Below are 26,844 nucleotides of genomic sequence, written 5' to 3' on the forward strand. Positions count from 1 at the left end.
GTTTTAAGGAGAATTGCTGTTTAACCAGCATGTGTCCATGGGCTGGGGCTGACCGCACCAAGTCAGAGTGCCCTGTCTGTGAGAAGCCAATGCGATAACGCTGCAACTCCCCCAGTTGCCCGGCATCAGGAAGTGGCTGAAGCTGCTGCACCAGTGGGCAGGGCCTACTGGCATGACAAACAACGCAGGAAGATTCAAGCCGTCCTGAGGCAGTACTTCTGTAACATCCTGCGGCTCAGCCCGGGAGTGCCAAAAGTTGGTGTGATCTTTGTGTGCCACTACGGAGGTCTGTCGGCTCGGGGAGAGTGTAAGAACAAGTCCGGTCATGGAAATTGCCCACCTGCTGAGTGAAGAGGCAGGCCTGTGGCAAAAGTAGCTGTCCATGAAGTCTTGGAGGACTCGGACCATGTTGCAAGAGGGCGTGGGACTGGAGTGTGTCCCAGTGTGCTGTCTTGAGGCCCGAGTAGTCTCCAAGGATCCACTGCATCCCCCTTAGCTTGGTGGTCCCATTGGCCGGGTTGCAAAGAAGGGATGGGAGCAAGATCCCCCTGTGGTGACTTCCGTTGGCAGACAGGCGGAAAGAGTTTACAGCTGCGCCGCATCAATGCAGGCAACTGCTGGAGTGCCTGTGGGGGATCCTGAGGGATTTTCCTACCGTGGGAGCTGGTCTGCCCTTCCCCCCTCCAATGACACATACCTGGAGTGGAGTAGGCCACACAGGGTCACTAGACTTCTGACAATAGGAGCTCGTGGCCGCTCCCAGTGCATTTGGGGGCATAGCTTGATGACAGCACACCCTCCCCCGCTCAGGGAGGATTAGGGTCATGGAGGACAGAGTTCATTATCCTCGTATTGATTGTAGGTGTGCGGGTGCTCCTGGGCCCTAAGTTTTGGGTTTGACTGAGGAGCTACGTAATACCTGCACAGTAAGATGTTTTTCATGATGTTTCCTGACACGTAGTACATACACGGGTTTTGCTTAGGCAAAAGTGTGGTGAATCATCCTTAATGGACCTAACCCACTGTAAGTTGTGCCCTAACTGTTATTATGTTTAGGAGCTACATGATAGATCCGAGTAGTGATTGTTCTTACTATGTTGGAATAGCCTGTGCACATTATGAGTGTGTACTGGGTGCATTTCTGAAGATGTTTCATGCCTAATGCATTCGTACTAAGTGCAAGTTTATCAGTAGTTACTGGTTGTTTTCACTACTTGTGAGTTGTGTTATGATGACAGTGGCCCTATTGGCCCTGTAGTGTATGTAATCCCTGTAAAGTAATACCAAGTGCCAGGTGGCACTGCGTATACATGTGATTACGCTCTAATGTGTTTTATGAGTAATACAAAGGCTTTTTTTTATATAACCTTGTGTGGAGTTTCTTTTGTGGTGTGCCTAGTGTGTCGCTGCTGTGTGTGTTGCACAAATGCTTTACACATTGCCTCTAGGATAAGCCTGACTGCACGTGCCCAGCTACCAAGGGGGTGAGCAGGGGTTATCTTCAACTTATAACTCCCTTGCCCAGACTACAGTGGTGGTTTCTGCCTGGCTTCGGCGTATGCCCTAGTCAACCAAAAATCCCATTTCAAACAGACACAATTTAATGTTGACTGCAATAGAGCATGGGTTGGATGCACCAACCATGTTTGTCCTGGTATATGATTTTACCTTCACAATCCAGTACAGGAGTAAACATCTAAAGCCTGTAAGACCTCAGGGGAGGCGCAAACAGACTCACAGGGTCTCAGGTGGACGCCAAATGCAGGGTCAAGTCCAGGTCTTGCTGCCGCTGGTCAGTTGCAGGAAAGGCATATTCTAGGTTGTTCTATCTCTGTAGCTCGAACAAGAGGTTAGCCTTATGACCCTTGAAGTCCACCTCTTTGTCCTGGGTACGAGCGAGGGTAAGTCCAGTCCCTAAGGGCTCTTTTCAGGTCACAGACAGCAGATGCAGTCTTCTTTTGATCTTTATCAGGTGCAAGAGTGTACTGAAGGGGGTACGTGGAGGTGTCACATTTGTGTCTGGCATGAGTTAGTAGGGGAGAATGAGGGTTGAGCAACCCCTAATCAGTGGAATAAACGTTACCAGGGTGAACCTTACCCACTTTTGTCATTTTCAAGACGGTAAATATCTTCAGTCAGACTAAACTTGAGCTTTAAGGGCTGGAGGATGTGTCTGAGGAGTGTAGTATGGTAACCCAGTGTCCTCCCACATCTAACACTAAAATCCAGTTTTAAGATGCTACAGTACTCCCTACAAGCCCAGAGACAGAAGTCTGGTTGCACAAAAGCAGGGTAACTGAACAGTGGATGCACAAGAATTGTTTTGGCATTCTTCATTTATTTTAACAGGTCGAACTGCAGTTTTTAAACTGCCACAGTCAGACTACAATACACTGCAGTGAATTTCACCATAGGTGCTGCAGTCCACTGGTGGAATTTAACTTCCAGGCTCTGGGTACATATGGTACAGTATAATAGGGACATATAAGTAAGTTAAATATACCAATTAGGAATATCCCATTTCAAATGTGTTGAGAGGAGGAGCATAGGCACTTTACTACTGGTTAGCCGAGGCAAAACACACAGAATTCTAAAGCCAGTGAAACATACAGTGCTAACAGAAGGTGAAAAATATGGGAGAACCACACAGAGAAGGCATATTTCCTATAATGTCCCTGCAGAGAATAAATAATTGCTGTACACAGGATTACCATCGCTAAGCTCTTTCTTTTGCTACTGTGCTTTTCACCAGTGTGCTCATGAATACTAACATATTTAACACAGAAATTCTAGCCAATGGAGGGCATCTTGGTGTATTACCTCAACCAACATGATTGGGACTACAGAAGTCATCTCCCCAGTGCAACTCCACTGCCCCCTTCAATAATAGAGGCATTTAACCATACAACTTCAGTCTGGCGTGGATGAGGCCTGGTAAATGTGAAAAATGTCTGCTTGACCAACTGCTGTTTAGCTTGGTGTGGCTACTTTAAAACTTTCTGCATAAGGTGATGTACCAAGTGGTATGCTCCACCTACAATTTCGAAATCGTGCAGATTGCAAAACCACAGAGCATTAACACCTTTTCCCAGTGCTTTTCACTTTCTGCATTGTACATAATGGTGTCCCAATGATTAAAGAATTTCAAAGAGATACACATTTGTAAAATCTGTCCATGTATAATTTCTAAATATAAAAATCAAATTGTTGTTATCAAATGGAAACCGTTAATACATCTGCTTATATTGCTTCCTGTGATTAACATTTAACCTTGTTTTTCAGGCAAAGGTGAACATGGCAAACCATACCCTCTCAGTGAGGAAGAGCAGGACGACACTGCATATCGAGAAAATGGCTTTAATATTTTTGTGAGCAATAACCTTCCTCTGGACAGATCTCTGCCAGACATTCGACATCCAAAGTAAGTTGAATGAAATTAAAACCGTATAAACATTTGCATATGTTTAAAATATTTAGTTCTTCCAGAATATTCACGTCATTATGCTGTTCTAACACCTTATATCTTGCAAAAACATATCTTGAAATGAAATGAAATGAAATGAAAAAATTATATTTATATAGCGCGCACATACCCTAAGGCCTCGCAGCGCTTGAACTGAATAGTGTGGTGAGCAGATAGCAAGGTTAACACATTTTGGCTAACAGGTAAGTTTTTAATGTCTTCCTAAAGACCATCAGATTGCTGATTTCCCGCATATTTGGCGGGAGCGAATTCCACATCTTAGCTGCTAAGTGTGAAAACGCCCGGCCTCCCCAGCGAGCCTTATTGACTTTAGTTGTCGTGGCAAGATGAAGGGCGCTGGAACGAAGGGTTCTCGATGGAACGTAAGGTACGACCAGAGGGCGCAGAATGGCTGGACCTGTTCGGTGAAAAGCTTTGTGCACAATGCACATAGCATTAAAATGCATTCTGGCAGCTATTGGGAGCCAATGGAGTTCTTTTAAAGCCTTCCTTGCTGATTGGCCACGGGGGATGCCAAACAAGAGTCGAGCAGCACAGTTCTGCGTAACTTGAAGTCTGTTGATCACTGCTGCCGGGGCACCCAAATATAATGCATTTCCATAATCCAGGCGGGAGAGTATCAAGGCCTGAACCATGATTCTCCTCGCCTGGAAAGGAAGCAATGGGAGAATCTTACGGAGCATTCTCAACAGACCAATGCAGATGGAAGCAGTTTTAGTGGCCTGCACAGAAAAATCCAATGCTTTATCAAGCCAGACTCCGAGGCTTTTGATGTGGGGTTTCGGCAAGGGAGGAGCACCAAGACAGGCGGGCCAGATGGGAACCAGAATGATCGGTGCGGGGTTGCCCAGTAGCATAATCTCTGTCTTCTCCCCGTTGAGTCTGAGACATGAGGAATGCATCCACTTGGCTACTGCCTCTAGACAGGGCCCTAAGGTGTTGGATGAACCCTCCGTGTGATCCAGGGAGACCACCAGTTGGGTATCATCCGCGTAGGTGATAATACGCACACCGAAGGGCTGTACTATCCCTGCCAGAGGACTCATGTAGACATTAAAGAGCGTGGGGCTCAGGGCCGAGCCCTGAGGAACCCCGCAGCTCAGAGGGTGTTTTGAGGATGCTACCTCGCCCTCAAACACCTGGAAGAAGCGCTCATCCAGGAAGGAGGTCAGCCATTTCAGGGCCGCGCCCGACACGCCCATGCCTTTTAGACGATGTAATAATGTGGCATGGTTAACCGTGTCGAACGCGGCACTAAGATCTAATAATATAATGGCTGCCCTCCCTCCCTGGTCCATCACAGATCTTGTTTCTTCCGTTACTGCAAGTAAAGCAGTTTCGGTGCCATGTTGAGGGCGGAATCCCGCCTGGGAGGCACAAAGTAGGTCATTGGACTCCAGATACTCTACCAAGATGTTATTGATGTGCCTCTCCAGCAACTTACTCGTCCAAGGGAGAAGGGAGATGGGGCGGAAGTTAGCCAAGTTGTTCTGGTCTAATGAAGGTTTTTTAAGAAGGGCCCTGACCATTGCACATTTCCACTGGGCAGGGACCAAGCTGGAAACAATGGACGAGTTTAGGACATCTAAGATAACAGGACATATTGCCTCGCTGACTTTAAGGAGGGTCTGAGGAGGTGCAGGATCATTGGGAGATCCTGAGGTGACTTTAGAAAAAATTTTCTTCAATGCAGTTGAGTCAAGAAGAGGGAACTCCTCGAGCGAGCTGTGGACTGGGACGTCCGCTTTAAGGTCAGCAGTAATGTCCCGCTTCTCTGTATCAGTAGGGAAGGAGGAATAGATGGCCAAAATTTTCTGAGAGAAAAAAGTTGCCAAATTATTGCATCGAGCTAGCGCCCCAGCAGAGGAGACGCACTCAGGGGGGGGAGAGATTAGTGACTTAGCTATTTTAAATATTTCTCTGGGTGAGTTAGCAGCTGACTTGATTTTAGAGTCATAAAATTGGATTTGTGCTCTTTTCATTTCACTCTTATATGATTTAATCGCAGCTCTATACTCGGATTTCTTAGATTGTGAGTATTCTCGCCTCCAGGCTCTCTCCAGCTTACGACACGATTGTTTCATGGATCTAAGGGTCTATTCAGCATTAAGTAGCCAGGTACCAGGTTATCAAAGTGATAAATCACATTTGTAAAGCCAGTAATACAGTCTGTGGTCTTTGACATAAACGTTACTCTGTATAGAAACAGTCTCATAAGTAAGAAAAACCTGTATTTTAATTCAATAACAGGTGGCATGCTTGTACCCATAACCAAATTAAAGAATTAGAAGGTTGATATGCAGAATTGAGGCTGTCTGAGTCTAGTACTAATTAATAACAACATCACAAGACAAGAACTAAAAGTAGGAAACTATAAAGGTTTATTTCAAATTAAGTTCATTTCAGAAGGCGGAAAGATTGTTAATCATATCCAAGGAAATTAGCATACTTAGTCAAAATAAAATATTGCAATTTCATCAACATAAGGTCTGCTTCCAAAGTAAGCAAACAGCCAGAACCAAAACCAAGTTCAGCAGGAGGACTGATATAGATTCTGCCTCAAATGGAAAGTCTGCGGAAACCTAAGTATAAATCAAATCACAGACTAGCACAGGGTCTGTACAATTTAAAAGGGTAAAGAAAGTTTAAGTATAGATCACAAAAACAGACTGCTTTAGAGTCTGTTCTCTAACTAAGTGCAAACACCTCGAAGTATAAACTGCGTGAAAGGATCAGAATAGTGTCTGCTCTGTTTTAAAGGCATAGAATGCATGTCACATTGTCAAAATAGAGCATGTTTTATAGTGTTTCAGGCAGAAAAACCACACACTCGACAATTGTGTGAAATGACATAATACAGTTGAATTAACAAAGATACATGTCAAAGAAATCAATCACCAGTTCCACACGCAAGGTTGCCAGTCATGCTTCCTTTGGGGTCGCTCCAGAGGCTAGGGTTACCTATCCTGCTACACTCTTCCTTTAGGTACACAAACCAAGGGATCTTTTTGTCTGCACCCCGGAAGCCCAAAAGCTCTTTTGTTTCTAACCGGTATGCTTCTTACTCTGGGGTCTTAATGCTTAATTCTCCTATTGGCTTAATACCCAAATCGAGTCTCAGTGGAATTAAAGGGGTACTAGAGGGGAGACCCAGAGTCTGTCTTAAAAAGCTAATCTCAACTTTGCTCAATTGGCTACAAGAACAGTGATCCCACAGTTCAGCCCCATACATTGATGAGGTCCTGGCCTGTACGTTTTATATCTTTAGGATAGGGCAAGGAGGTTTAAAGGAAGAGTCTCTCAGTAATTTTGCAATTTGTCCCATAGTCTGGGCTAATTTGAGCTTGGCTTTGACAATTTATGGCCCCCACTCCATATTCTCAGTCATGGTTACATCTAGGTAGTCATATACAGAGACCCTTTCCAGAACCATGCCATTTAGGCTGGGATTAGAGTGTGTTGTCTTAGCTGGATTAAAGACCATAAATTTGGTTTTTGTGGTGTTTATTTCCAACCCCTTGTTATTACAGTAGATATAAAATTCAGACGTCAGGTTAGGTGTAATTCTAGCTGCATGTGAGGGTCTTCCATCTGCACACGCAGGGGTGGCTGCTACGATTTTACTATTGCAGCAACATTACTGGTGGCTAGGTCTCTAAAACAGATCAAAGGCTTTATCCCTAAATGTGACATCTGCCAGCAGATGAAGTGTTCCACCATAGCAAGCCCACCAGAGGCACCTTTACTCATTTCTAACAAGCCTTTCGCTTGTGTTTTTATTTGGATATCTGTGGCCCCTTAATATCGGATGGAACTTACAAGTACATCTTGGTGGCCGTGGATTCCTAATCTCAATTCCTATGGATCTGGTCGCTTGTAGGAAGAATGCATCCCTTTTAAGGGCTTGTGTTTGACCCCATGGTCACAGTTTCAAATCTCGCCATGTCCTCTCAGACTTTCATCCTTCTGAGGTTGATAACATGAGTACCATTGAGTTGGGTAGCAATAAAAATCTCTTATTCAGCTCCAAGATACACTTGGGTAAATGTAACTCACCAAATGCACATGTTATGTATGGGTCCGGCCACAGCAGTTGGTTGACACCCGAACTGTTATAGAATATCAGCAAGGCTACAAAGAGACATATGCAGTTGGCATAATTCATTCCGTCCATGGTCTGGTATTTGCTTCCAGGGCTTACAAAGATACCATGGGAAGCTTGTCTGTGACCCTGAGATATTCCTTCCCATACCATCCTGAGGGAAATTCTGTCATGGATAAAAAAAAAGCGGGACCTTAAGAAGTTTTTAACAGCAAGAGTATGGGGTCAGGTCACAGTTGGGTCCATCACCTATATGGGGCCCAGAGGGCGTTGAAAAATCTGCCTAGAAAATCTCTGGGTGGTTGGACGACATACGATATCCAGTTTGGGGTTACCACGTGGGCCCAAGACCTAGACAGTCCCAGCACAGTGGTGGCGGGAATACCATTTGATTCAATCAAACTTTTGGCAGTTTTACAGGAACTGAATGGTTTCCAGGACAAACAAGGCAACATCCAAGTAAAATGCACCACCACTGGTGTAGGGAAGGAAGTTCACGCAGCTCTTGCTTGGATCCCAAAGGTTGGGGATCTGTTCAGCGAGAAAATAGTGGACATAAAAAAATGTGGGCCATCCTTCGGTAATTTCATTACTTTTCCTGGTGCTTTGGATTGGTTTTGTGACAGTCTTTTCTTTTTGCTTCTGAACAGACAGTATGTCCCAGAACACTCTGCTGTACACCTGGTGAACTTGGTTCTAACACGACATTCTTCATCACACAAAGTGTGAAGAGCCCTCTACCTGGTGAAAATTTAATCTTTCCAGTTCCTGATAGGATTGTTTAGGAAAGGGCATTGTATGATGTGTATGGTCCTACAGAAATCTTGCAAATACTATATGTATTCTGCATTTCTCTGAATGACATTATCACCCCTTGTACTGTGTCTGATGATTGGGATATTTATTTTTTACAGAGTTTTATATAGCACAAACTTGAACTGACGGTATTGGGTATCAGAGCTCTTTACATGAGCACCAGTTATGTTACACAAGGACACATTTATTATTGACATGGAGATTTAGTGATTTGCCCAGAATCACAGGACGTTGAGGTCCATTGCCAAGACTCGAACCTGGTTCTCCAGATTTGAGATTGACCGCACCAGCCATTAGGCCAGAGGAATGCTAGAAGATCTTGACCATTGGACTGTTTTTCTTCTGATGAACTGCATGAAGGCTTGACAACCTATGATGAAATGTTTTATTTTCAACAATATTGTCACCATTTCTTGCATAAAGCAAGCACTCCACATGCTGTCCTTAATTACATACAATGGGAACATTGCCCTACACCACCACGGGGTAGTTAGAAAATATTTGCACAGAAATTTGCTTATTTTTCTGGTTTTGCCACATTAGATCCAGTGTCTTATTAATATAAGCTTGCGCCATCACCTCCCAAGAAAAAATTATAACAAACACCAAGCTGATTTTTTCTGCTTCTTTTCTCTCACAGCTGCACACACCAGGGTTTGACTTTGGAGGGACACTGTCAATGTTAAATCAATTGGAGGAACAAAGGATTGAGAGGTTCAGGGGAACAAGGTTTTGTTTAGACCATGACTTATAGCCTTATATCGCACATACCACAACCAATGATTTTTCTGGACAAAAGTGTGCAGCAAACAGCATGACTTGGGCTGGATAAAATCAAAGATTTTAACACACCAAATATTCCCACATATACACAAATTGTATATTGACAGCAGTGTAGAAAATGCATGGAGGAAACAGTAGACACTATACAATGATATGTACAATTCATCATATTCCAATGGGGAAAGATGGTTAATGTGGGGGTTAGATAATAAAGGATGTCAGGCACGATTCCTGGGTAACACCGAAGGTTTCAAAATCAGCAAGCATTACCTGTGTTATGTGCAGACATAACAGTCAGGAGTGGTTCAACTTAAGGGTTTGGAAGTTGTGCCTTGATTGGCCAAAAACATCAACATTGTCACAGGTGAGAGAACACTTGTCCCTTCTTTCTGATGACATAACACTATAGGTCCTTAAAAATCACTTAAAAAATGCTTCTAGTGTGCAATATACGATGAGGTGTGGAAAGAGACTCAGCAGGAAGCTGCTGAAAGACTGCAGAAGATAGACATGTCGAATATAGAAAATGGTTTAGCAGTGGTTGATAACTGTATCGCCCCCTTATCTTCCAGTGTTAGAAATAGGGGTCTCTAATTGCCAGAGATAGGTACCTTTGTCCAAATAGGGACCATTGCTTCTAGTCAGAGTATGGTAGATACACACTTTAGATAACCCCTGCTCACCCCCTGGGTAGCTTGGCACAAGCAGACAGTGGAGAAGTGTGGCTCAATGCTTATAGCGGCAGACCTTGATGCAGAACGCTGGCCAGGGACCAGGGTTCGATTCCCGCCTCGGCGGGTTTCGGGCTTAAATTCCTCTAACCGGATATTCTTGCCTCAGTGCCGATTCTAAGCATGGGTCCCACGCTGCAACTCTGGGCAGTAGCTTGCTTAGTCTCCACAAAGGACCCCTGATACACAAGGGATGCCTGGTTTCAACATGGGATGCCCAGGAGTGGACACCCCAGTACAAGCGCCGGGATGCCTCCGGGTCACTGTTCGCGCTATACAAATACGCCACATTTACATTTACATTTACATACTTATCCCAAAGGCAATGTGTAAAGTATTTGTACTCAAAACACACAGTAATATAGTGATAACACCACAAATGAACACTATACCAGTTTAGAAATATAAAGTATATTTAGCTAAACCCAAGAAAGACCAAAAAGACAAAAATCCAACATACATATAATACAAGTAATAAGAATATGACTTTAAAAAGGTTTCAAACAACTTGGCCCATGGAAAACTATGGAGGTATCATTTGTCTCTAGGTACCTGTAGTTGTGACAAAATTCACAAGGCCAAACAGCCACAGAGATGGGAAGTGTTGAAAAACAAAGAGATGCACCAGTCCCTGAGACCATGGGGAGGTGATCCAACAGTTCTGCTGCACGCAGCAGAATTGATGCATCAAATCTGGTCTGTAGGGGAAGTGATGCGTTGATTCTGAGATGCTTCTGGTTGGTGATGCTTTAGGAAAACGTGCTGCACAGGTACGATGCGTGGAATCTGGGATGCGTTGGCGATCGATACGGTGACATTAAGGGGCGCTACGTCCGTTTCATCGGTCGCTATCCCTCAAAGCATCGGTTCTTACAGCGGCGACAGGCGCTGCGTCAGTTTCAGCAGCGGCACAGTGATGCATGGAGAATCTTCTTGCACAGCGGTGCTGCATCAGCAAAACAGCCGCAAGAAGAGCAATGCGTCAATTTTCTTGTAGTTACATTGTTTTTCCAGCTCCCAACAACAGGCACAACCTCCAGAGGCCCAACACAGTCACAGGCACCGCTTGGCAGGTCAGAACTCCCAGCAAGGAAGTTCAGGGGAGCTGGGGAGAAGTCTTTGTGTATCAAAAAAGAGGGATGTAAGGGGGAAAGAAAGGCTATATAGGGCAGCCCCCCACTCAACAAATATGAAACAGAAAGCCCTATTCAGCCTGCATGATTTGGATCTCAAACTCTGTAACTCATGGGGCCACACCTCATATTGGCTCACCAAGAAAAAATTAAATTTAACCTGTGTTGTGTTACAGGTCCGGACATACCTTAAGATATGAAAATAAATGTGCACAGATTCACCCACATAAAGAAAATATGTGAAAAAGCAAGGAAAGTACCTCACGGACGTAACACCCGAGGGGGTTCCCGGTTTGTTAATCACCGGTATACCCACTTCTCATCATCGGTTACTTTCCTTGCTAGGAGGATGAAGCAAGTGCAAAAAGAGTATGCACAAGAAAGAATAGAGAAAGAGACAGACAAGGAGTGTACAAATACACTACCTAGTAGGACAGAAAAAAGTGCTTAGGAAATAATAACAAGTACCTACACCCAACAACCAACAAATATAAAAATGTGAGGTTTGGCTGGCTGAGTAGATTTTATTCTGGTGCTGCCAAACTTCACCATTAAAAAATGGTTGAATAAATACCATTCATTTTTATGACTGGACCGACATGTTTCGTTGCCTTGTCATTGGCAACTTCGTCAGGGCAAATAGTTGGGTCTCTATTCTCAATCCTCCATTTTTTCATATGAGGACCTGTACACATACACACATTAAAAACAGAGCGCATCAATGGTAAATTGGTGAGTCAATACACGAGGCGCCAGCACACAACACACCACTCCATCGCCGGTGGCTGTAAATCGCTATAGTTACCTTGTGCTCGAATATGGTAATCGTACCGTCGAGCACCAAAAGACGGCGTGTCAAAAGATCACAAATCCGTCCTGGAAACTCCTAGGTGTGAGTAACCTGTATAGAAAACATATAATGATGCTGTTTCATATATAATAGTATATTCAAATACGATTCTGGAGTTACCCAGGTGTAATCGCAAATTGATGGGGTAGAAGCGTGATCCCCATGTTGCTGTCAACTTAGTGTGCCCCCTGCCGCCAGATCGCACAGTGGTAACAGCTGCCATAAGCATTTAAAAGCAGGGAAGTTACATGGCAAAGGGCTGCCAATATTCCAAGATATGCAGCGTGGATTGAGCAAGCTGCTTACTTGCCAACAACTGTGGGATAGCCAGGACATAACCATATTGCCAAAAGAAATTATGGCTTACCTACAGTGTGGTTAAGAGAGTAGTTAAAAGAATGTGCCCGCCGCTCTCAGCATGTAGCAGAGCGGAAGGATCCTACTGGTACTGGTATGGGTTTGCAGCGTTAGGGCCAGGACCAGATGCAGCCGCTACCGGCTGGCACATACCGCTGCCGAGTCCCTCCGGTGCTTCCGACGTCTCACAATCCAAGCCTGGATTGACGACGCGGAAGTAAGCCGGACGGGACTCCGCCCACCATGCAACGTGGCGGCCATATTGGATAAGTCATGAAGTCACCCTCAAGGCGATAGCTATCGCCGAACTTTATTAGCAAGATTTAAATGGCAACCAGAGCAGACCCTCAATGTGTACGTAGCGATGGGTATCAGAGTTGAAAAGGGGCCGTGTATAATATCAGATATATATATTTGGAAAACGCAACACGAACACGCAGTGAAGCTAGAATATCTAGTTCAAGAGTGTGAGGATATGTAATGTAAAGCCACACCATAGACAAGTTGTTATATGTTGGTATTAAGAGTGCCTGGCATCCCTGTACAGATAGACTCCCTGGGGGACGTTCTTAACTAGCAAGTGTAGTACATCAAAACATCCTAAAATCAGTCACAAGTGGAACAGTTGTTAAAAGGGGTTGCTGCGACTACATCAGTGTTACATAAATGATTCAAGGAGCACATCAAAGGGCCTATCGTCTGCTCACTTTATTCCATTCAATGGAATCATTAAGCCCCTCTTTATCTGCCTTCTCTAAGTAAATCCACCTAGCTTCTTTCCTAGCCAATATCATGTCTAGGTTGTGTGTGTTGCCCACCACTTTCTCCAGTACTGTCCACCTTAGATTGCCTTGACCATGATTTTTTTCATTGAAGTGCTGCACCAAGCGTGTGGTAAGTTTCTTAGCCCGAATCGTACTCAGATGTTCCTGGATGCGGACCTTCACTTTGCGTGTGGTGAGACCTATGTAGTGTAACCCACAACTGCAGGTGATCCTGTAGATGACGTGTGTCGTGTTGCAATTACTAAATTTAGTCAAGTGCCAGGTCTTGCCATTGTGTAAGGTGATCTCTTTTGTGGCGGTAGTAAGCGGGCACACAGAGCACCCGCCACAGGGGTAATGGCCTGACGGAATTGTGTTGACTTCAGGGCTAATTGTCACACTCCTGGTGTGTACCAACTTGTCACGCAAAGAAGAGAAGTCTTTGTGTGCCCTTTTGATTCCAGTAGTAGTCTAAAGTTCTGGGGTTTTTGGTCTAATACTTACACTCCCAAGTGCATTTGTTCTCTTTGTGCAAGGGTCTCTGTGCCCAGTCCAAACCAGTTCTGACCTTACTGGTGCAGTATGACCACAGGGGATGGAGACAGCATTGTGCAAGGGAGACAGGCCCTATTCAGGTGCAAAGAAATCGAACCGAAAAGCCAGGTCTACCCTGAACCGGAAACAAGCATCCTGGGACCGGTTTCTGGGTAACAACCTTAATCAGCCAGGCTAGCTTGAATCCAGTGGCAAAGTTAGCAAGGGACCCACATCTGGATAACCCAGCCAACTTAGGGCGGACAAAGCAAACACAAGGAGATGATGGAAGGCACGCTGAAACTTTTCAGACACTCACCCCTAGTCATAGATCTGGGTTGAATCTCCTTGTGTTTGCTTTGTATACCCTAAGTTGGCAGGGTATGCCCAGACGTAGGTCCCTTGCTCACTTTGCCACTGGATTCAAGCTAGCCTGGCTGATGAAGGGTGTTACCCAGAAACCGGTCCCAGGATGAGTGTTTCCGGTTCAGGGAAGACCTGGCTTAGCAGTTTGGTCAGGACTGTTCCCATGAGGCACAAGATCAAGACTGATTTGCATATAGCTGAGTCTGAACTGAGGTGGTGAAGTAAGCTAAAGAATCTTGATGGATTTAACCCAGATCTGTGACTGGGGGTGAGTGTCTGAAAAGTTTCAGCGCTCCACCCATCATCTCTTTGTGTTTGCTTAGCACTTGCACTTTGACACTGATCAACAGGGGCAAAGTGCCCAAAGCATCTAAGCCAGTAAAAAGGAAATCTAGAACAGCATCACACATACAAAAGGTAGAGCCAAAATGTCAGGGAAACCACGCCAAAGATGCCAAGTCTTACATCAGGGATTTATTCTCTCGGTAACATAGTTTATCTGCAATAACCATAATACAACATGATATGTCCACATTATAACATGGACAGTCACAAATTGGTCAGGCTATTGAGTTGGTCACTTCCTTCTGGTTGCATACCATGGTGACATATTAATGCCTCAAGCCTGCTTTCACCATACTATCTTAGGAAACAGCAAATCTCATGACACTCAAACATGAGACATACACTTTGTTACACATAGAGAAGTTAGAGAAGTTACCTTCCACTGTTTCTGAATCCCCTTCCGCGGATTGGATAATTCCGTGGGTTCATTACTTTGCCGATTTCGACATTCCACTTCCACTGCTGTCTACAATACCATCAAGTGGGCAGATATGAAACATTGGGGAAAGGGTATGTACATGAGTCTTGGGTTTTACCTTTTAGATTCTGTTGTCAGAATAGGGAGACTGAAGTTTTTCTTAGTGGGTCTGGCTGCAAGAGTGCTTTAAGTCATTCTTTAGTGTGCAAGGACATTTAACTTCAAAGGGCTTGTAATACGTCCATCGCAAACTTATCTTGCTACTTGAAAGATTCCCCACTGGCTCAGATTCGTCCGGCTTTCAGATTGTTTTCTAGAGGGAGTTATTATTTGATGTTTAACGATCAAGGTTGCTGCTGCATGTGACTGGGAATAGCCCATCTTACTGTGGTTTCTGCCATTGACTTGTTGTACACAAGTGCTGCTTCCATCTGCCTTACAGAAATGTGGCCTTAACATATGCAAAGGAGACATTTATTCTTCAAGTTGGAAGGTAATCTTTAGAGATACAGTCGCTACTCCACACTCATTTTACAATGCATTTTGGAGAACTGGTGCATCGCATATTTGATACATCTAATACTGCGGGTGGCACACATTTTCAAAAGTTTAGACTTTAGATTGGTTAGCACCTTCCAGATAGTTTTCAGAGTCATTCCATCATTTATACACTCAGGCCTGATGCACAAAGGCAAACTGAGATTAAAGTCTAACTTTATGACTTTTGGATTCAAAAAGGGCATTTACTACTCATAAATGCCAAAAGTTGAATGTTATAACTTTCAGTATTCACAAACTGCATTTACAAGCAGTGTTCCCACTAATTTTTTTCCTCTGTGTGCGGCAGTGTTACGTCTCTGTGCACTGCAGCCAGGGCTATGTGAGCTGGGAAATAGACCGCGCAAGTGGGTGGAGCTCCAAATATCACTTCAAACTTTTGCTTAAAAATGTGAAAGGACTGTGCACTTACACACCTGTAGTGCCACATGAAGGGTCTAAAGGCAGGTTTTCAATTTAGATACACACGCCATGACATGAATTGGTTACACAGGCAAGTACACTTCGGGTTTTAGAAAAGCATACGACTCCAACAATGGTACCTTAATAATATTTTACTAAAGATCCTCAACTAAACTACTGTTCATAGGGTGGGGAAATGTTGGGAGCCAATACAAGATAACATATATACAATACACATGGATATGGCACGAGATCAATCTGGCTGCGGGCGGCTTGGAGAAGCCTTCAAATACACAAAGTGCAAGCACTTGGTCTAGCCTCACAATGACCCCGGCACCTTTTCTAATTTTCCGTCTCCTGAAACTACTAAGCTTAAACATGGAGTTGCATGAAACTGTGTTCCAAAACTGCCCCAAGCATTGGCTTGCAATGCCAAAGGAGTGTGTAGTAATTACAAGGAGACTGACCCAGCATCACCCAGCTTGTCAAAGAGGTGCCTTACACAGTGTTTGGTTAAAGTTAGAGTACCCTTACCAGCAATAATACAGTAAATTACCTTTGACACAATTCTGCCCCAAATCACTATCAGGAAAGTGTATTTGTTGTGCTTGATCCCTTTAAAATGGAAAAGGTTGAATGAGTGGCAGATTTCAGAAAGGAAGAGTCTATTGAGATTTTTTTTTCTTACACAGAGTTTTATAAAGAGCGAACTTTACTCGAATTGGGTATCAGTGCGCTTTACATAGTACCAGTTGCATTAAATGAGGACACATTCATTTTTTTGTTAGGCACGGGGAGATATAGGGATTTGCCCAGAATCACAGGATGTTCAGTGTCATTGCCAAGACTCGAACCCAGTTCCCCAGATTCAAGATCGACCGCCCTAGCCGTTAGGCCAACTCCTGTAGGTTCAATTCATATTATTAGTTTGTTTTGCTTAATTTAGATTTTTCTTGAATCTGTACATTTGTGAGTTATGAAAGGATCACACCTTTTAATTGATGCCCAGTACAAGCGATCACTCATACACTCAAGTGTTAGTAGTTGAACAGTGGTTATTGAAGGTAGATGTGAAGACATCTTTATCAAAGAAAATCCTGCAACACCTTGTATTTCAAAGGAATTGGTCACTATTCAGAATGATTGAAGTGTTATACAGATGCCTTGTTTAATTTCAGAACAATTTTATATGTAAAAAGGAAACATCATGAAATGCGTATACAAAGGCAACACACACCCTTGCGGGTGAGTAGTGCGCTATACAAGTATTCATTTTTTTTTTTACAGTAAAATCAGATGTGAAATCAAAAGTTCTACAGTTTAAGGTGCTGCGCTAATAGGGAAATAGGGATTAAAGACTATGTTAATTAGTTGACTGTTATATTGGTTATGGATCACAATGTTGTTGGAAAGTAAAATATTGAAACTCATCAGACATAAGACTAGAAATATCACACAAACACAAGGAAAATATGAAAATGTCAAACATAAGGAAAATGACACTTGCCAGCTATCTTTTGCTCAAAAGAAAGTGTCACTTCATATTTGTTGAAAATGTCACTAATAATTACACTGAAATTATGAAAAGGTCACACAGAGCAATGTGAAACCTTGACAGCTATGCATATAATTTCTATATATGTTTCCCTACCCTTTATGACTTGATTTTGCTGGTGAGAAAGTGTTACTCACAGCTCTGCCAAGTACCACACATCAGGCATTAGACTAATGCATTTCAGTGTGGTGATCCACACTGAAATGCAAATTCACGCGCAATAGGCATAGCGCCTGCCTCGGCTGTTCAGGTATAGCGCCGATATATTGAAACTGGAGTGGCAGCACGCCTGTTCGAGAGTGCTGCCCTTGCTTGGTAGGCTTTGCAGGCTGCTGGCTACAATGTATTAATTAAAATAGTAAGTAATGCTCATCGCTGCGTGCAGCATTATGCAGGATGTCACGTAAAGTTTGAGGGAGGCTGTGGCAATGCCAGGGCAGTGCTTACACAGCAGTGCAGTAATTTAAACATAATCATGAATGATCCCTGCCACCACCGGGACCCAACCCCATGGACCTGAGGCGGCCGCTGGAGCCCTTAGCACGCACTCTGCAGCTGCTGAGTCTGAATGCAGGCCTGGTGGCACTTCTGGCGAGGAGTCATTCATTGTGGCTAGGAGGACTCTGGTTTCTATAATGTGAAAGGGGCAAAGCTGTGGTGAAATAGGCACGTTGGTGCTCATTGGTAAGTGTGTGCGCTTTTAAGATGCATGCTTTTAATAAATATGCATACTGAAGCTCATGGTATTTAGAGAAAAAATGTGCCTTGGAGTTGAAAACTTTCCTGACTGCAGCCTAATCTATAGCTGATCAAGTTTGTATGATTTTAATGTTGCTGCTAGCCCTTTAGTGGAGCAATCAGTGCCCCAGTTGTAAGCCTGTGAAGCCAGTGGACAGGGCCGCCAGTCACTGACTCTGTGCCCCCTCCCGCGGACAGCTGACAAAGACTTTAATATGCAAGGGGTTCTGCCTTTAACCTTTAGCAGTAACATTCCTAAACCTGAAGCAGAGACAACATTTAACAGTATTTAACTTTATTCATGCACTAGTAAGTATTGTATTGTCTTTCTATATCTCAAATCCTACTCCCAACGGTCAACTTTCTCCACCCACCAGTGGCGCCAACAAAACCCCTCCAGCCACCCTCTCCTCTTATGCTCCAGTCTTGCTGTTTTCAAACGTCTCCAATGCAGCCTCATAGCAAACACGTCCCCCAGCTGGCACTTACCAGAAGCCCTCGGGGAGATCCATGCAGGCCCATGTTTTTTGACCGATCACCTGTCTTGACTGCAGCACAGCCGATTCTTGCCAAGGGCTCTTCTGTCCCTAAGGACACCCCGCAAAAAGAGACCATCCTCCACTGGGTCAGTCCTCCTTCACCCAGCCTCCACTTTGGAATCTTCTCCTCAGGGGCCTCTGCATCAGCGCCCTGCTGCAGACCTCACACAACTTTGTTTCTGCCGTTAACCCCCTCTTTCAGCTCTCTGTCCTAACCCAGGAGGCGAGGACTGCTGGACTCAGTGTGGGACCTAAAAATACAGTTTTGTGTCGTGGATGCAGCACTTCTTGTTGACATCTTCCCAGCCATGCCACCCCAGGTGTCGGCATTTTAATGCCAAAATTGGTGTTTCTACTTATGCATTGTGCATGCGACTGCATCAATAATGTCAGCCTACACCTAATATGTCTTCGGACTCTAATGGGTAATGAAGGGGAACTTAATCAAGACCTATGATTTAGAGTTTTTGTAAATGTCATGAAAGAGTCCACTTCAGCAAACCTAGCGCCTACTTTTATTGGATGACGTTGGGCTTTGACTATAGACTACATGTTTTTGTCTCGTAGTCTTTTAACATTAAAATATTTAGACAGTAGCATCATTGAAGTTAATTACAGGGATCATAATCCATTCATTGTATCATTATTATTTTCTCAGTCTCTTGTCAGTAGATATGCTAAGTGTAAGCACTGGCACGTTATCAAAATGAATAGCTTAATACTAGCATGGCATTTAACCATGGCACCTTCCCACCTGGTACCTATAAAAAATACAAAATGTTTCTATTTTTATGGCTTGCTTATCATTTGCAGCTAATCATTCACATGTTCTTGAGTGTTTTAATAGCTCACGTGGTTGTATTAATAATACCTTGTTAAAACCTGCCCTGTTAGTTGTAGTTCTGCAGTGACACCTCACAGTTTCTAGTCGTCAATAGTTTTCACAAACCATGCAGCGTACTTGCAACACAGCGCCTTGCTCACTCCACTGCCACTCAGCTTCTCTTGCACCCCAATCAATGCCCAATGCTGTTTGTCGTGGCAGTTGTTAAACCGTGAATTGTAGTGTGTTGATTTTGCTTGTGGGAAAAGGTCACTCATATTACACTGAAACATATGAAAATGTTACACATAATAATCTGAAAACTTGGCAGCTATGTACTTATGATCCTTAAAATGTCACTCATAATTACACTGTAAATATGAAAATGTCCCACATGGCAATCTGAAACCTTGGCAGGTATGAAGTACACATCGTGCTTTACATTTGCTGCTTTCCTTTTGGTAATAGTGGGCAGCTGCAAGGCTGGATATGGGCGTTTGAGATAGTATTCATGTTATTTGCAGCACCCGTGTGCACTGCAATTAACATGAATACTATCTCAAAGGCCCACATTCAGCCCTGCAGCTTCACACTATTGAAAAAAGAAATGATTGGAAATTAGTCTTTTTGGTAACCGCCCTGTCCAATTTTTGATGGCCCATCTGTGCAGGCCGAAGCCATCTGTGTTTTGCACGAGGTCTCCTCCCTCCCCTTCCCCCCATCCAAAACCAAACTTTCCAGAGTTGTGCTGCTCATTTTTGATGGGCTTTCTGAGGCGGAGTTCATAGTGCTATACAAAGTAATGCATCCTGCCCACACTGCGCGCTGCCCTGGCTGATAAACTTCTAGCAGCAGTGTCACGAGAAGCGCAGGGCCGGGTCTGTTTACTCCTTATTTTAATCCAAACATTCCTTCACTGCCCCAGCAGATCCTAGCGCTCCCTTCATTCATTGTTGTTTTTAATATTTTTAGTGCCCCACAAGTGCTTTCAGTTTCACTATAGCAGCAGTCAGTGAATAAATCGGCATACTGCCTGCTTGTAGTTTACTGGCTGCCCAACTCCAGGTGAGAAAGCACTGTGTTTCGTAGTCAGCTTTCTATGTGAGCTTATGAGGCAGCGGATCTGATGTCAGCACTCCTGGTGTTTTTTTCCAGGCATCCTGGGTGCAGTGGCTGCTTTGGGGCCTGCTCCTGGCATGAGGGGGGGGCAATCGGGTTAGGGGTGCAGGATGCCAGTTCCTTGAGTTTTCGTGCGCTTGGTTGCTGCAGTGTGTATGGCAAGGGTGGGGGGTAATTTGGTTGTGATGGTGGAAGCGCAGTGCTAATATGGGACGATGGATGCATTTGGAATGAATCTGGTTTATAAGGTGCATATTTTGTATGAAGGTTGATGCAGACATGCCAACCCTCCCGATTCAGGCGGGAGACTACCGATTTGAAGGCTAATATCTCGCCTCACGATACATGCATCTAGAAACCCGATGCCAGCACTAATTAGGTTACCTGTTGCCTGTGAGCCTGTTTTGGAAACAGCCTCTAATGTGACTGCTGTGCCAGTACATTTGTACCACACGTTCATATATGCCCATTGCCTTCTCTTTACACTATTGGCACCGTTACCTAACACCTGTAAAAAGGGTTTAACTATTGTTTGAATAGTCTGACCCACATCTGTGAGCAGTTGTAAGGTGCGTGAAGAAATGGTTTATCAGGGAGTGCCTTATCTGTGTGTTCGTAAAGCGCTTGAGGGTACGTGGTGTTAGAAAGGCGCGTCTCTCTTTATACAGTGCCTTGTTTTACAGCGTCTCAGAGAGTTGTGTGTAGTCAGTAATGCAATTCCCCTTTAATGGATTTTTTTTATATTACATTCCATCTGCGTTTGTCTGTAGTTATTTATTGCTCTACTTTTGAAAAATTACAGTTTTCCAGGAACCTTTCAGACAGTGACAAATTCAAATGTGCTTGTACTTTCCAATTCATTTACGATTTATATGTAAACGTATTTATTTACAACTAGCTTACCCGTCGCGCGTTGCTGCGATCTCAGAAGAAAGGAAATTTAAGGAAACTTGTTATGATAACATTCAATTTACATTGTGTCATTTTTATTGAAACGTATTCATTTTAATATGGAAAACATTTTAAAGTGTTGTTTTAATTCTGTTTATTTATTCGAGTGCTTGTGGATACACAGTATCTTTTGTTTTTCCGTCTGGTGCATACACAAATAAATCAGAAGGGTTTCCGATGCGTGAGCTGGCCAAATACAGTTGTCCATGTGAGAAGCACGGATTCTCCAAATCTAGTCCACACACTTGCAGCGATTGTCGTTGTGCTTTGTTGATGGTCATTGCAAAAGTGATTCGCACCGGAAACTGTAAACGTTCAGTGTAGGAAAGATTATGAGGGCCCTGGGGGGCCGATATTCAACAAAGTTTTATTTTGCCAAAAACCTTTGCGGGAGTGTACTCAACAACTTTTAACAATTAAAAAAAAAAATTTTTTGCCATAAACTTTTGCTGGAGTGTACTCAACAACTTCCCAAAGTTGCATGCCGATCGGATGAATGATGTAGTAATGCATAAAGTACAAACAGACATACTTTCGTTTTTATATATATAGATTAGTTCAGTTTCAATGGATGCTGGGCTTCTACGTTCTGCTGTCCGGGCCATGTCATAGTTTGTTTTGAATACTTTAGCTTTCAAACCTGAATAAAGATTTTTGAAAGCATTTGTAAAAGCTATTGAGCTAGGATTGAAGCATCAGGGATATTCATGAGTGTCACTATAAACGTCAAGATTTCACATGCACAACTTATAAATATATATATTACGCAGAGCATTGTATTGGGACTTGCTTTACGCTTTCTTATTCTTTGCGCGGCCCAAATTACTTTTGGGTCTCTGGTCCCTGTTTGCATTATTTAAACAAGCATTTGCAATGCAATCGGTCTCGCATTTACGTGAGTTCAAGGTATTGGCATTGTAAATGACAGTGCCTTTTATTTATGTTTTGAAAACAAAAATAAAAGGCATTGCTATTTACAATGTCAATAGCTCAAACTTGCGTAATGCGAGACCAATTGCATTTCAAATGCTTGTTCTAATAAAGCACTGCTGCGGGCGGATTGTGGGCCTTTGTAAAAGTATTCATGTTAATTGCAGTGCATGACAGTGCTGCGATTAACAAGAATACTTTCACAAAGTCCTATAATCTGCCCCGCCAGCCGCACACTATTAAGAAAAAAAATGCAGCAAGTGCAGGCGTTACTTGCTCGTAAACCCGAGCCCTCCCTTACCATACAGGACATAAGGGAGACACTTACCTGATGCTCGGCTGTGTTCTCCTCTTCATCATCGTCTCCAGCTCTGCCTCCTGCAACCAGGAAATTACAGTTTTTTGCGCCGCTGGCATTTTAAAAGAGGCTGCGCAAACGGTCTTGCGGGATGTGTTGTGTGTGTGCACCACAAATGGGACACTGCGCACTTGGAGTGAACCCAGTGCGCACGTGTGCCCAAACATATTATAGGGAACAGTGTTTACAAGTACTAAATGCCCTTTGTGAATAATGAGGTACATAAAGTTATACTTTTGTCTCATTTTACCTTTGTGAATTGGGCCCTTCGTTTTCCGAAGTGTATTTGGGACTCCTCCGCTGATTGTCGACACTGTGTTTTTATTTTTTCTTCTACACAATGGATGGGCCACTTTAAGATGGAATGGAACTGGCACTCCGTGCCCCTTTGCCAAGAACACAATGTACAATATTTTGGCACACCCTTGCTTCAGGAACTAAATGAGCACTGGTTCTTGTCTTTTTTGGCCCGTGTAGGTACACTGCGTGCAGACTTTATTCCACTGTCTACTGTGCTCTTTCGAGGGTGCCTTGGACTTGTGCCCAGGAATACAATCGGCTCAGCCTCTGGACATAAACGTAGTAGTCCTTTAAAGCCATGGATTTCCTACTGGCTGCAGTTACTCCTTCAGTGGTTGTGGTGTGGGTTGTATAGGATCATATTTACTCAATAAACCAGCTCTGAGGTGCCCCATCGAGATTGTCATCTGCGGTTGCTGGGAGCAGCAATGTGTTGTCTTCCTCTTGCAACACATAAACAATTTGGAAGTTTCAATTAGTGGACATTTTTAATTCACCTTTTCTAACATTTCAAATTCCTTTTAAATTGTATTCCTTTTAAAATCTGACTTTTACTTGCTTTTATATTTTTTATTATGACTTTCTAAGTGCTTTAGCGGCAAACTGAATAATTAACTTTTTAAATAATTTTGTTTGCGTCTTTTCAAATGGAAATATATTACATAGCATTGTTTAGGATTGCTTTAGATTTTTTAAAGCTTTAGCCAACCTACGTCTGAGGAGTGTTTGTCAAATGGCTGGGTTAGGCCCAGGAGGAAACAAAGCCATTTTACATACACACGTTTCTTAAGCTGCCTTCTTTTCTACACAATGACATTTGACACACATTTGCTTGCGTGACAGTGCAGGATTAGTTTCTCTGGAACCATATTGTTAACATTTCCACTTCGTACACACACTATCACGACACCTTGAACATTTAGCATAAGGCCTAAACGCCCATTGTGCAAATGTTGTTGTTTATTGTTTGTCCATAGGGCAACACAGCTATCACAAGAGAATAAACATTGACAGACTAGCAGATGCCTCAGCACGCAAGCAACCAAATCAGAGGAGCACTCTGCTGTCACTACAAGGTTGCTAATTCCTGTTTTCCCTCTGCGAGGGGGGGTGTCCAACTTATGACCAAGACGGGGACCTGAGCACATTCATCCACAGGTATTGGGCGTTAGATCGTCCAGTAGGGTAATTTGGCAGATCATCCGCCTGAGGGCAAAAATAGATACGGACCACAATGGTAGGTGCTAGTTTCAATCTTTAATCGGGCCTTGATCGAATAATACAAAATCTAAAACCTTTTATCACTGCTTAGCTCCACAATGTAAATATCCATTTTCATTTGTAATACCCTATGATGCAAATTACTTTATTCAATCGTAAAAGTGCAAACATTTGGTAAATATCTCGTCTGTTTTGCCAACCATTCTCAAGCTGTGCAAATTATTTATAAAGTGCAAATAATAGTACATATGAGTTCTTAAATTTTGTGACATCCTATAAAGTGCATGAATGCTTTTTGTGTTATTTTTTTATGTTGTTTTTTTACGTATATATTTCTACAGCAACTAATCCTTAGTTTATTAATTCATTTTATTTTATGGTACTGGAGCCCCAGTTACCTGCACTGAGCAGTTAGCTCCAATGGTGCTCTCCTGTTACATTGTTTTATTCTGTTTTGCTATCATTTTATTTTTATTTTATTCGTTGTTCATAAATCTACATCTTCTTGCAGTTTAAATTCCTGGTTTTCAGCCATGCTATTATTCTCGTCTTATGGTATTTATTAGTATCATAATTGTAGACCTAATGACATTTTTTCTGTGTGTCCATAGACATTTAACTACACAGTACAATACTGTCACTATCCATTAGGCAGCAAGATAAAATCCATAATAGACAAATGTTGCTAGGATATAAATGTACTCAAATAAAATATAAATAAATATAATATGGTACAGAAAAGTCAATAAATATTCAATAAATACATAATAAAACCATAGACGTAATAATTTAGATAAAACCTATTTATAGATAATTAAATTCATTCTCTTTGTCCCAAAAATTGATCAACATGTTATTGCACTAGTAAACACAGGTAAAAAGATCTTCTGTTATGTTTGGCCCAAAATGTTGTTTTGTATTCAGCTCCAATATATATCTAGTTTCTAGTTGGCACAATCTATGTTCTCTATCACCCCCTCTTCTGCTTGGTGATATTGCGTCAATGACATAATACCTGAGATCCTGACTGCGTGATTGATGTTTGGCCTTAAAATGGTGCGCCATTGGATAGGTGTTCTCTTGATTATTGATTGCCCTCAGATGTTGTAAAATTCTCTTATGTACTTAGTACTTAGACATTTTATATATATATATATATATGTCTATATATATATATATATATATTTACTGCCTATAAACTGCTTTAGCACAATGGGCAAGTGCTTATTATTTTCTCTGTTCTCATATTGCTAATTACATTCATCTACTTCTGTATATTAATTGTGGAGGTACATATATTTTACGTAAGAATCACAATGGCTCAATAAATATTGACAGACCTCTCTGTGTATTTCTTGTGTATCTCTCTGGGTCTGCTTTAGTGACTGAGCGAAATGGTTATAGATCTGTTACCACGATTCCTTGAGGAGTTAAGGGTGTCATGTTCTGAGGTTGTCAGATCCATTTGTTGCTTTCTTAGGTCTAGGTGTACTTATGGAGGCACTGTCAGCTAACAGGACTATAGGTCAACATATCCTGAACGAGGAGCAAAGAATCAGTCAGGCACCATCCCAACGTACAGATGAATCTCACAAATATGACACCTGTGTTGCACAAGGATCATGATATTCCACCTAAACTCAGAAATAATGTCATTATCATTGTTTCACCATTTTCAATGTATTTTTATAGCAGCAAATTTTACCATGGTTTTTCAATGGTAGTCCTTTTCTGATAACATGTGAACCCTCTTGACCATATCTCTTTATTCATTTGCTATTTATCTCACAAAGAGTGTCCTCTTTAAAGTTCTTAATTTCTTTGACTGTACTGTCAGTAGTTGATTTTTTCAAAATACATTGCATCACACATTTTTCTAAGGATTACCTCGCGACTCAGGCCAGTCTAGCGAGTGAGTCAACGTTACGCATGTAAATCCAATTTACTATTGTGGTTCCTTCTGTTTGAATTATGTCTGTCAAGTTTGAGGTCACTCTTACATAGCCCAAGTGCCAAATTTCATGTGGTAATAATTTCAGATATCTGGAAATTAACATAAACATCTTATTATTACTACAAACTTTGAAAAAGTAACTTCTACATATCTACAAATCACTGCTGCTGTGAATAAAATATGATTAAAGTTACCTTGTATGTGAAATAACACAAGAGTAAAGATCAATGTGTTACAAAAAGCATTTACCTATTCTGATGCTCTCCAACATAAAAGTGCTGAATGATATATGATGTGGACTCCAAAATGAGTTTCAAATACTGAGTATCAAACATCATAGGATATAATGCACTTGAAATATTGCGGGACGATCGCCATCACAAAGTCTGAATCAGGCCTGCTATTGAAAATTTCAAACATTAAAAGCAATTCAGCTGAAAATAAACATTTTCACAGCTTTAGATGTTCATAATGCCTTGGCTGTTTGGCTTCATCCGAATCTGTACAATTCCCACTCAAACATGGTGGCAAAATGCAATGAAGATACATTTGCATAACCCATCGAATCCCTCCACCTCTCCAAGTTTAAAGACTGCCAAAATCAATAACAACATGCAAATGTCAAACCTCTTTAAAGGGGTAGTTGAAAATATATCTGAGTTTTAAAAGTTAAGTTAAGTCAAGTAAGCACAAAAAGTCATATCTCTGGAATC

At 42.6% G+C, this 26,844-nt stretch overlaps 1 protein-coding gene across 1 annotated transcript in view; it reads left to right on the top strand.

The window, feature by feature from the left end:
• GALNTL6 (polypeptide N-acetylgalactosaminyltransferase like 6) overlaps positions 1–26,844 on the top strand; it is a 2,516,565-nt gene that overhangs the window by 1,267,821 nt on the left and 1,221,900 nt on the right. Inside the window, exon 5 of the mRNA XM_086962433.1 lies at positions 3,283–3,421. Coding sequence (XP_086818559.1) covers positions 3,283–3,421 — 139 coding nt within the window. The remainder of the gene's footprint in view (positions 1–3,282; positions 3,422–26,844) is intronic.

Source organism: Lissotriton vulgaris, chromosome 3_1 (assembly GCF_964263255.1).
Source record: "Lissotriton vulgaris chromosome 3_1, aLisVul1.2, whole genome shotgun sequence".
NCBI classification, from domain to species: domain Eukaryota; kingdom Metazoa; phylum Chordata; class Amphibia; order Caudata; family Salamandridae; genus Lissotriton; species Lissotriton vulgaris.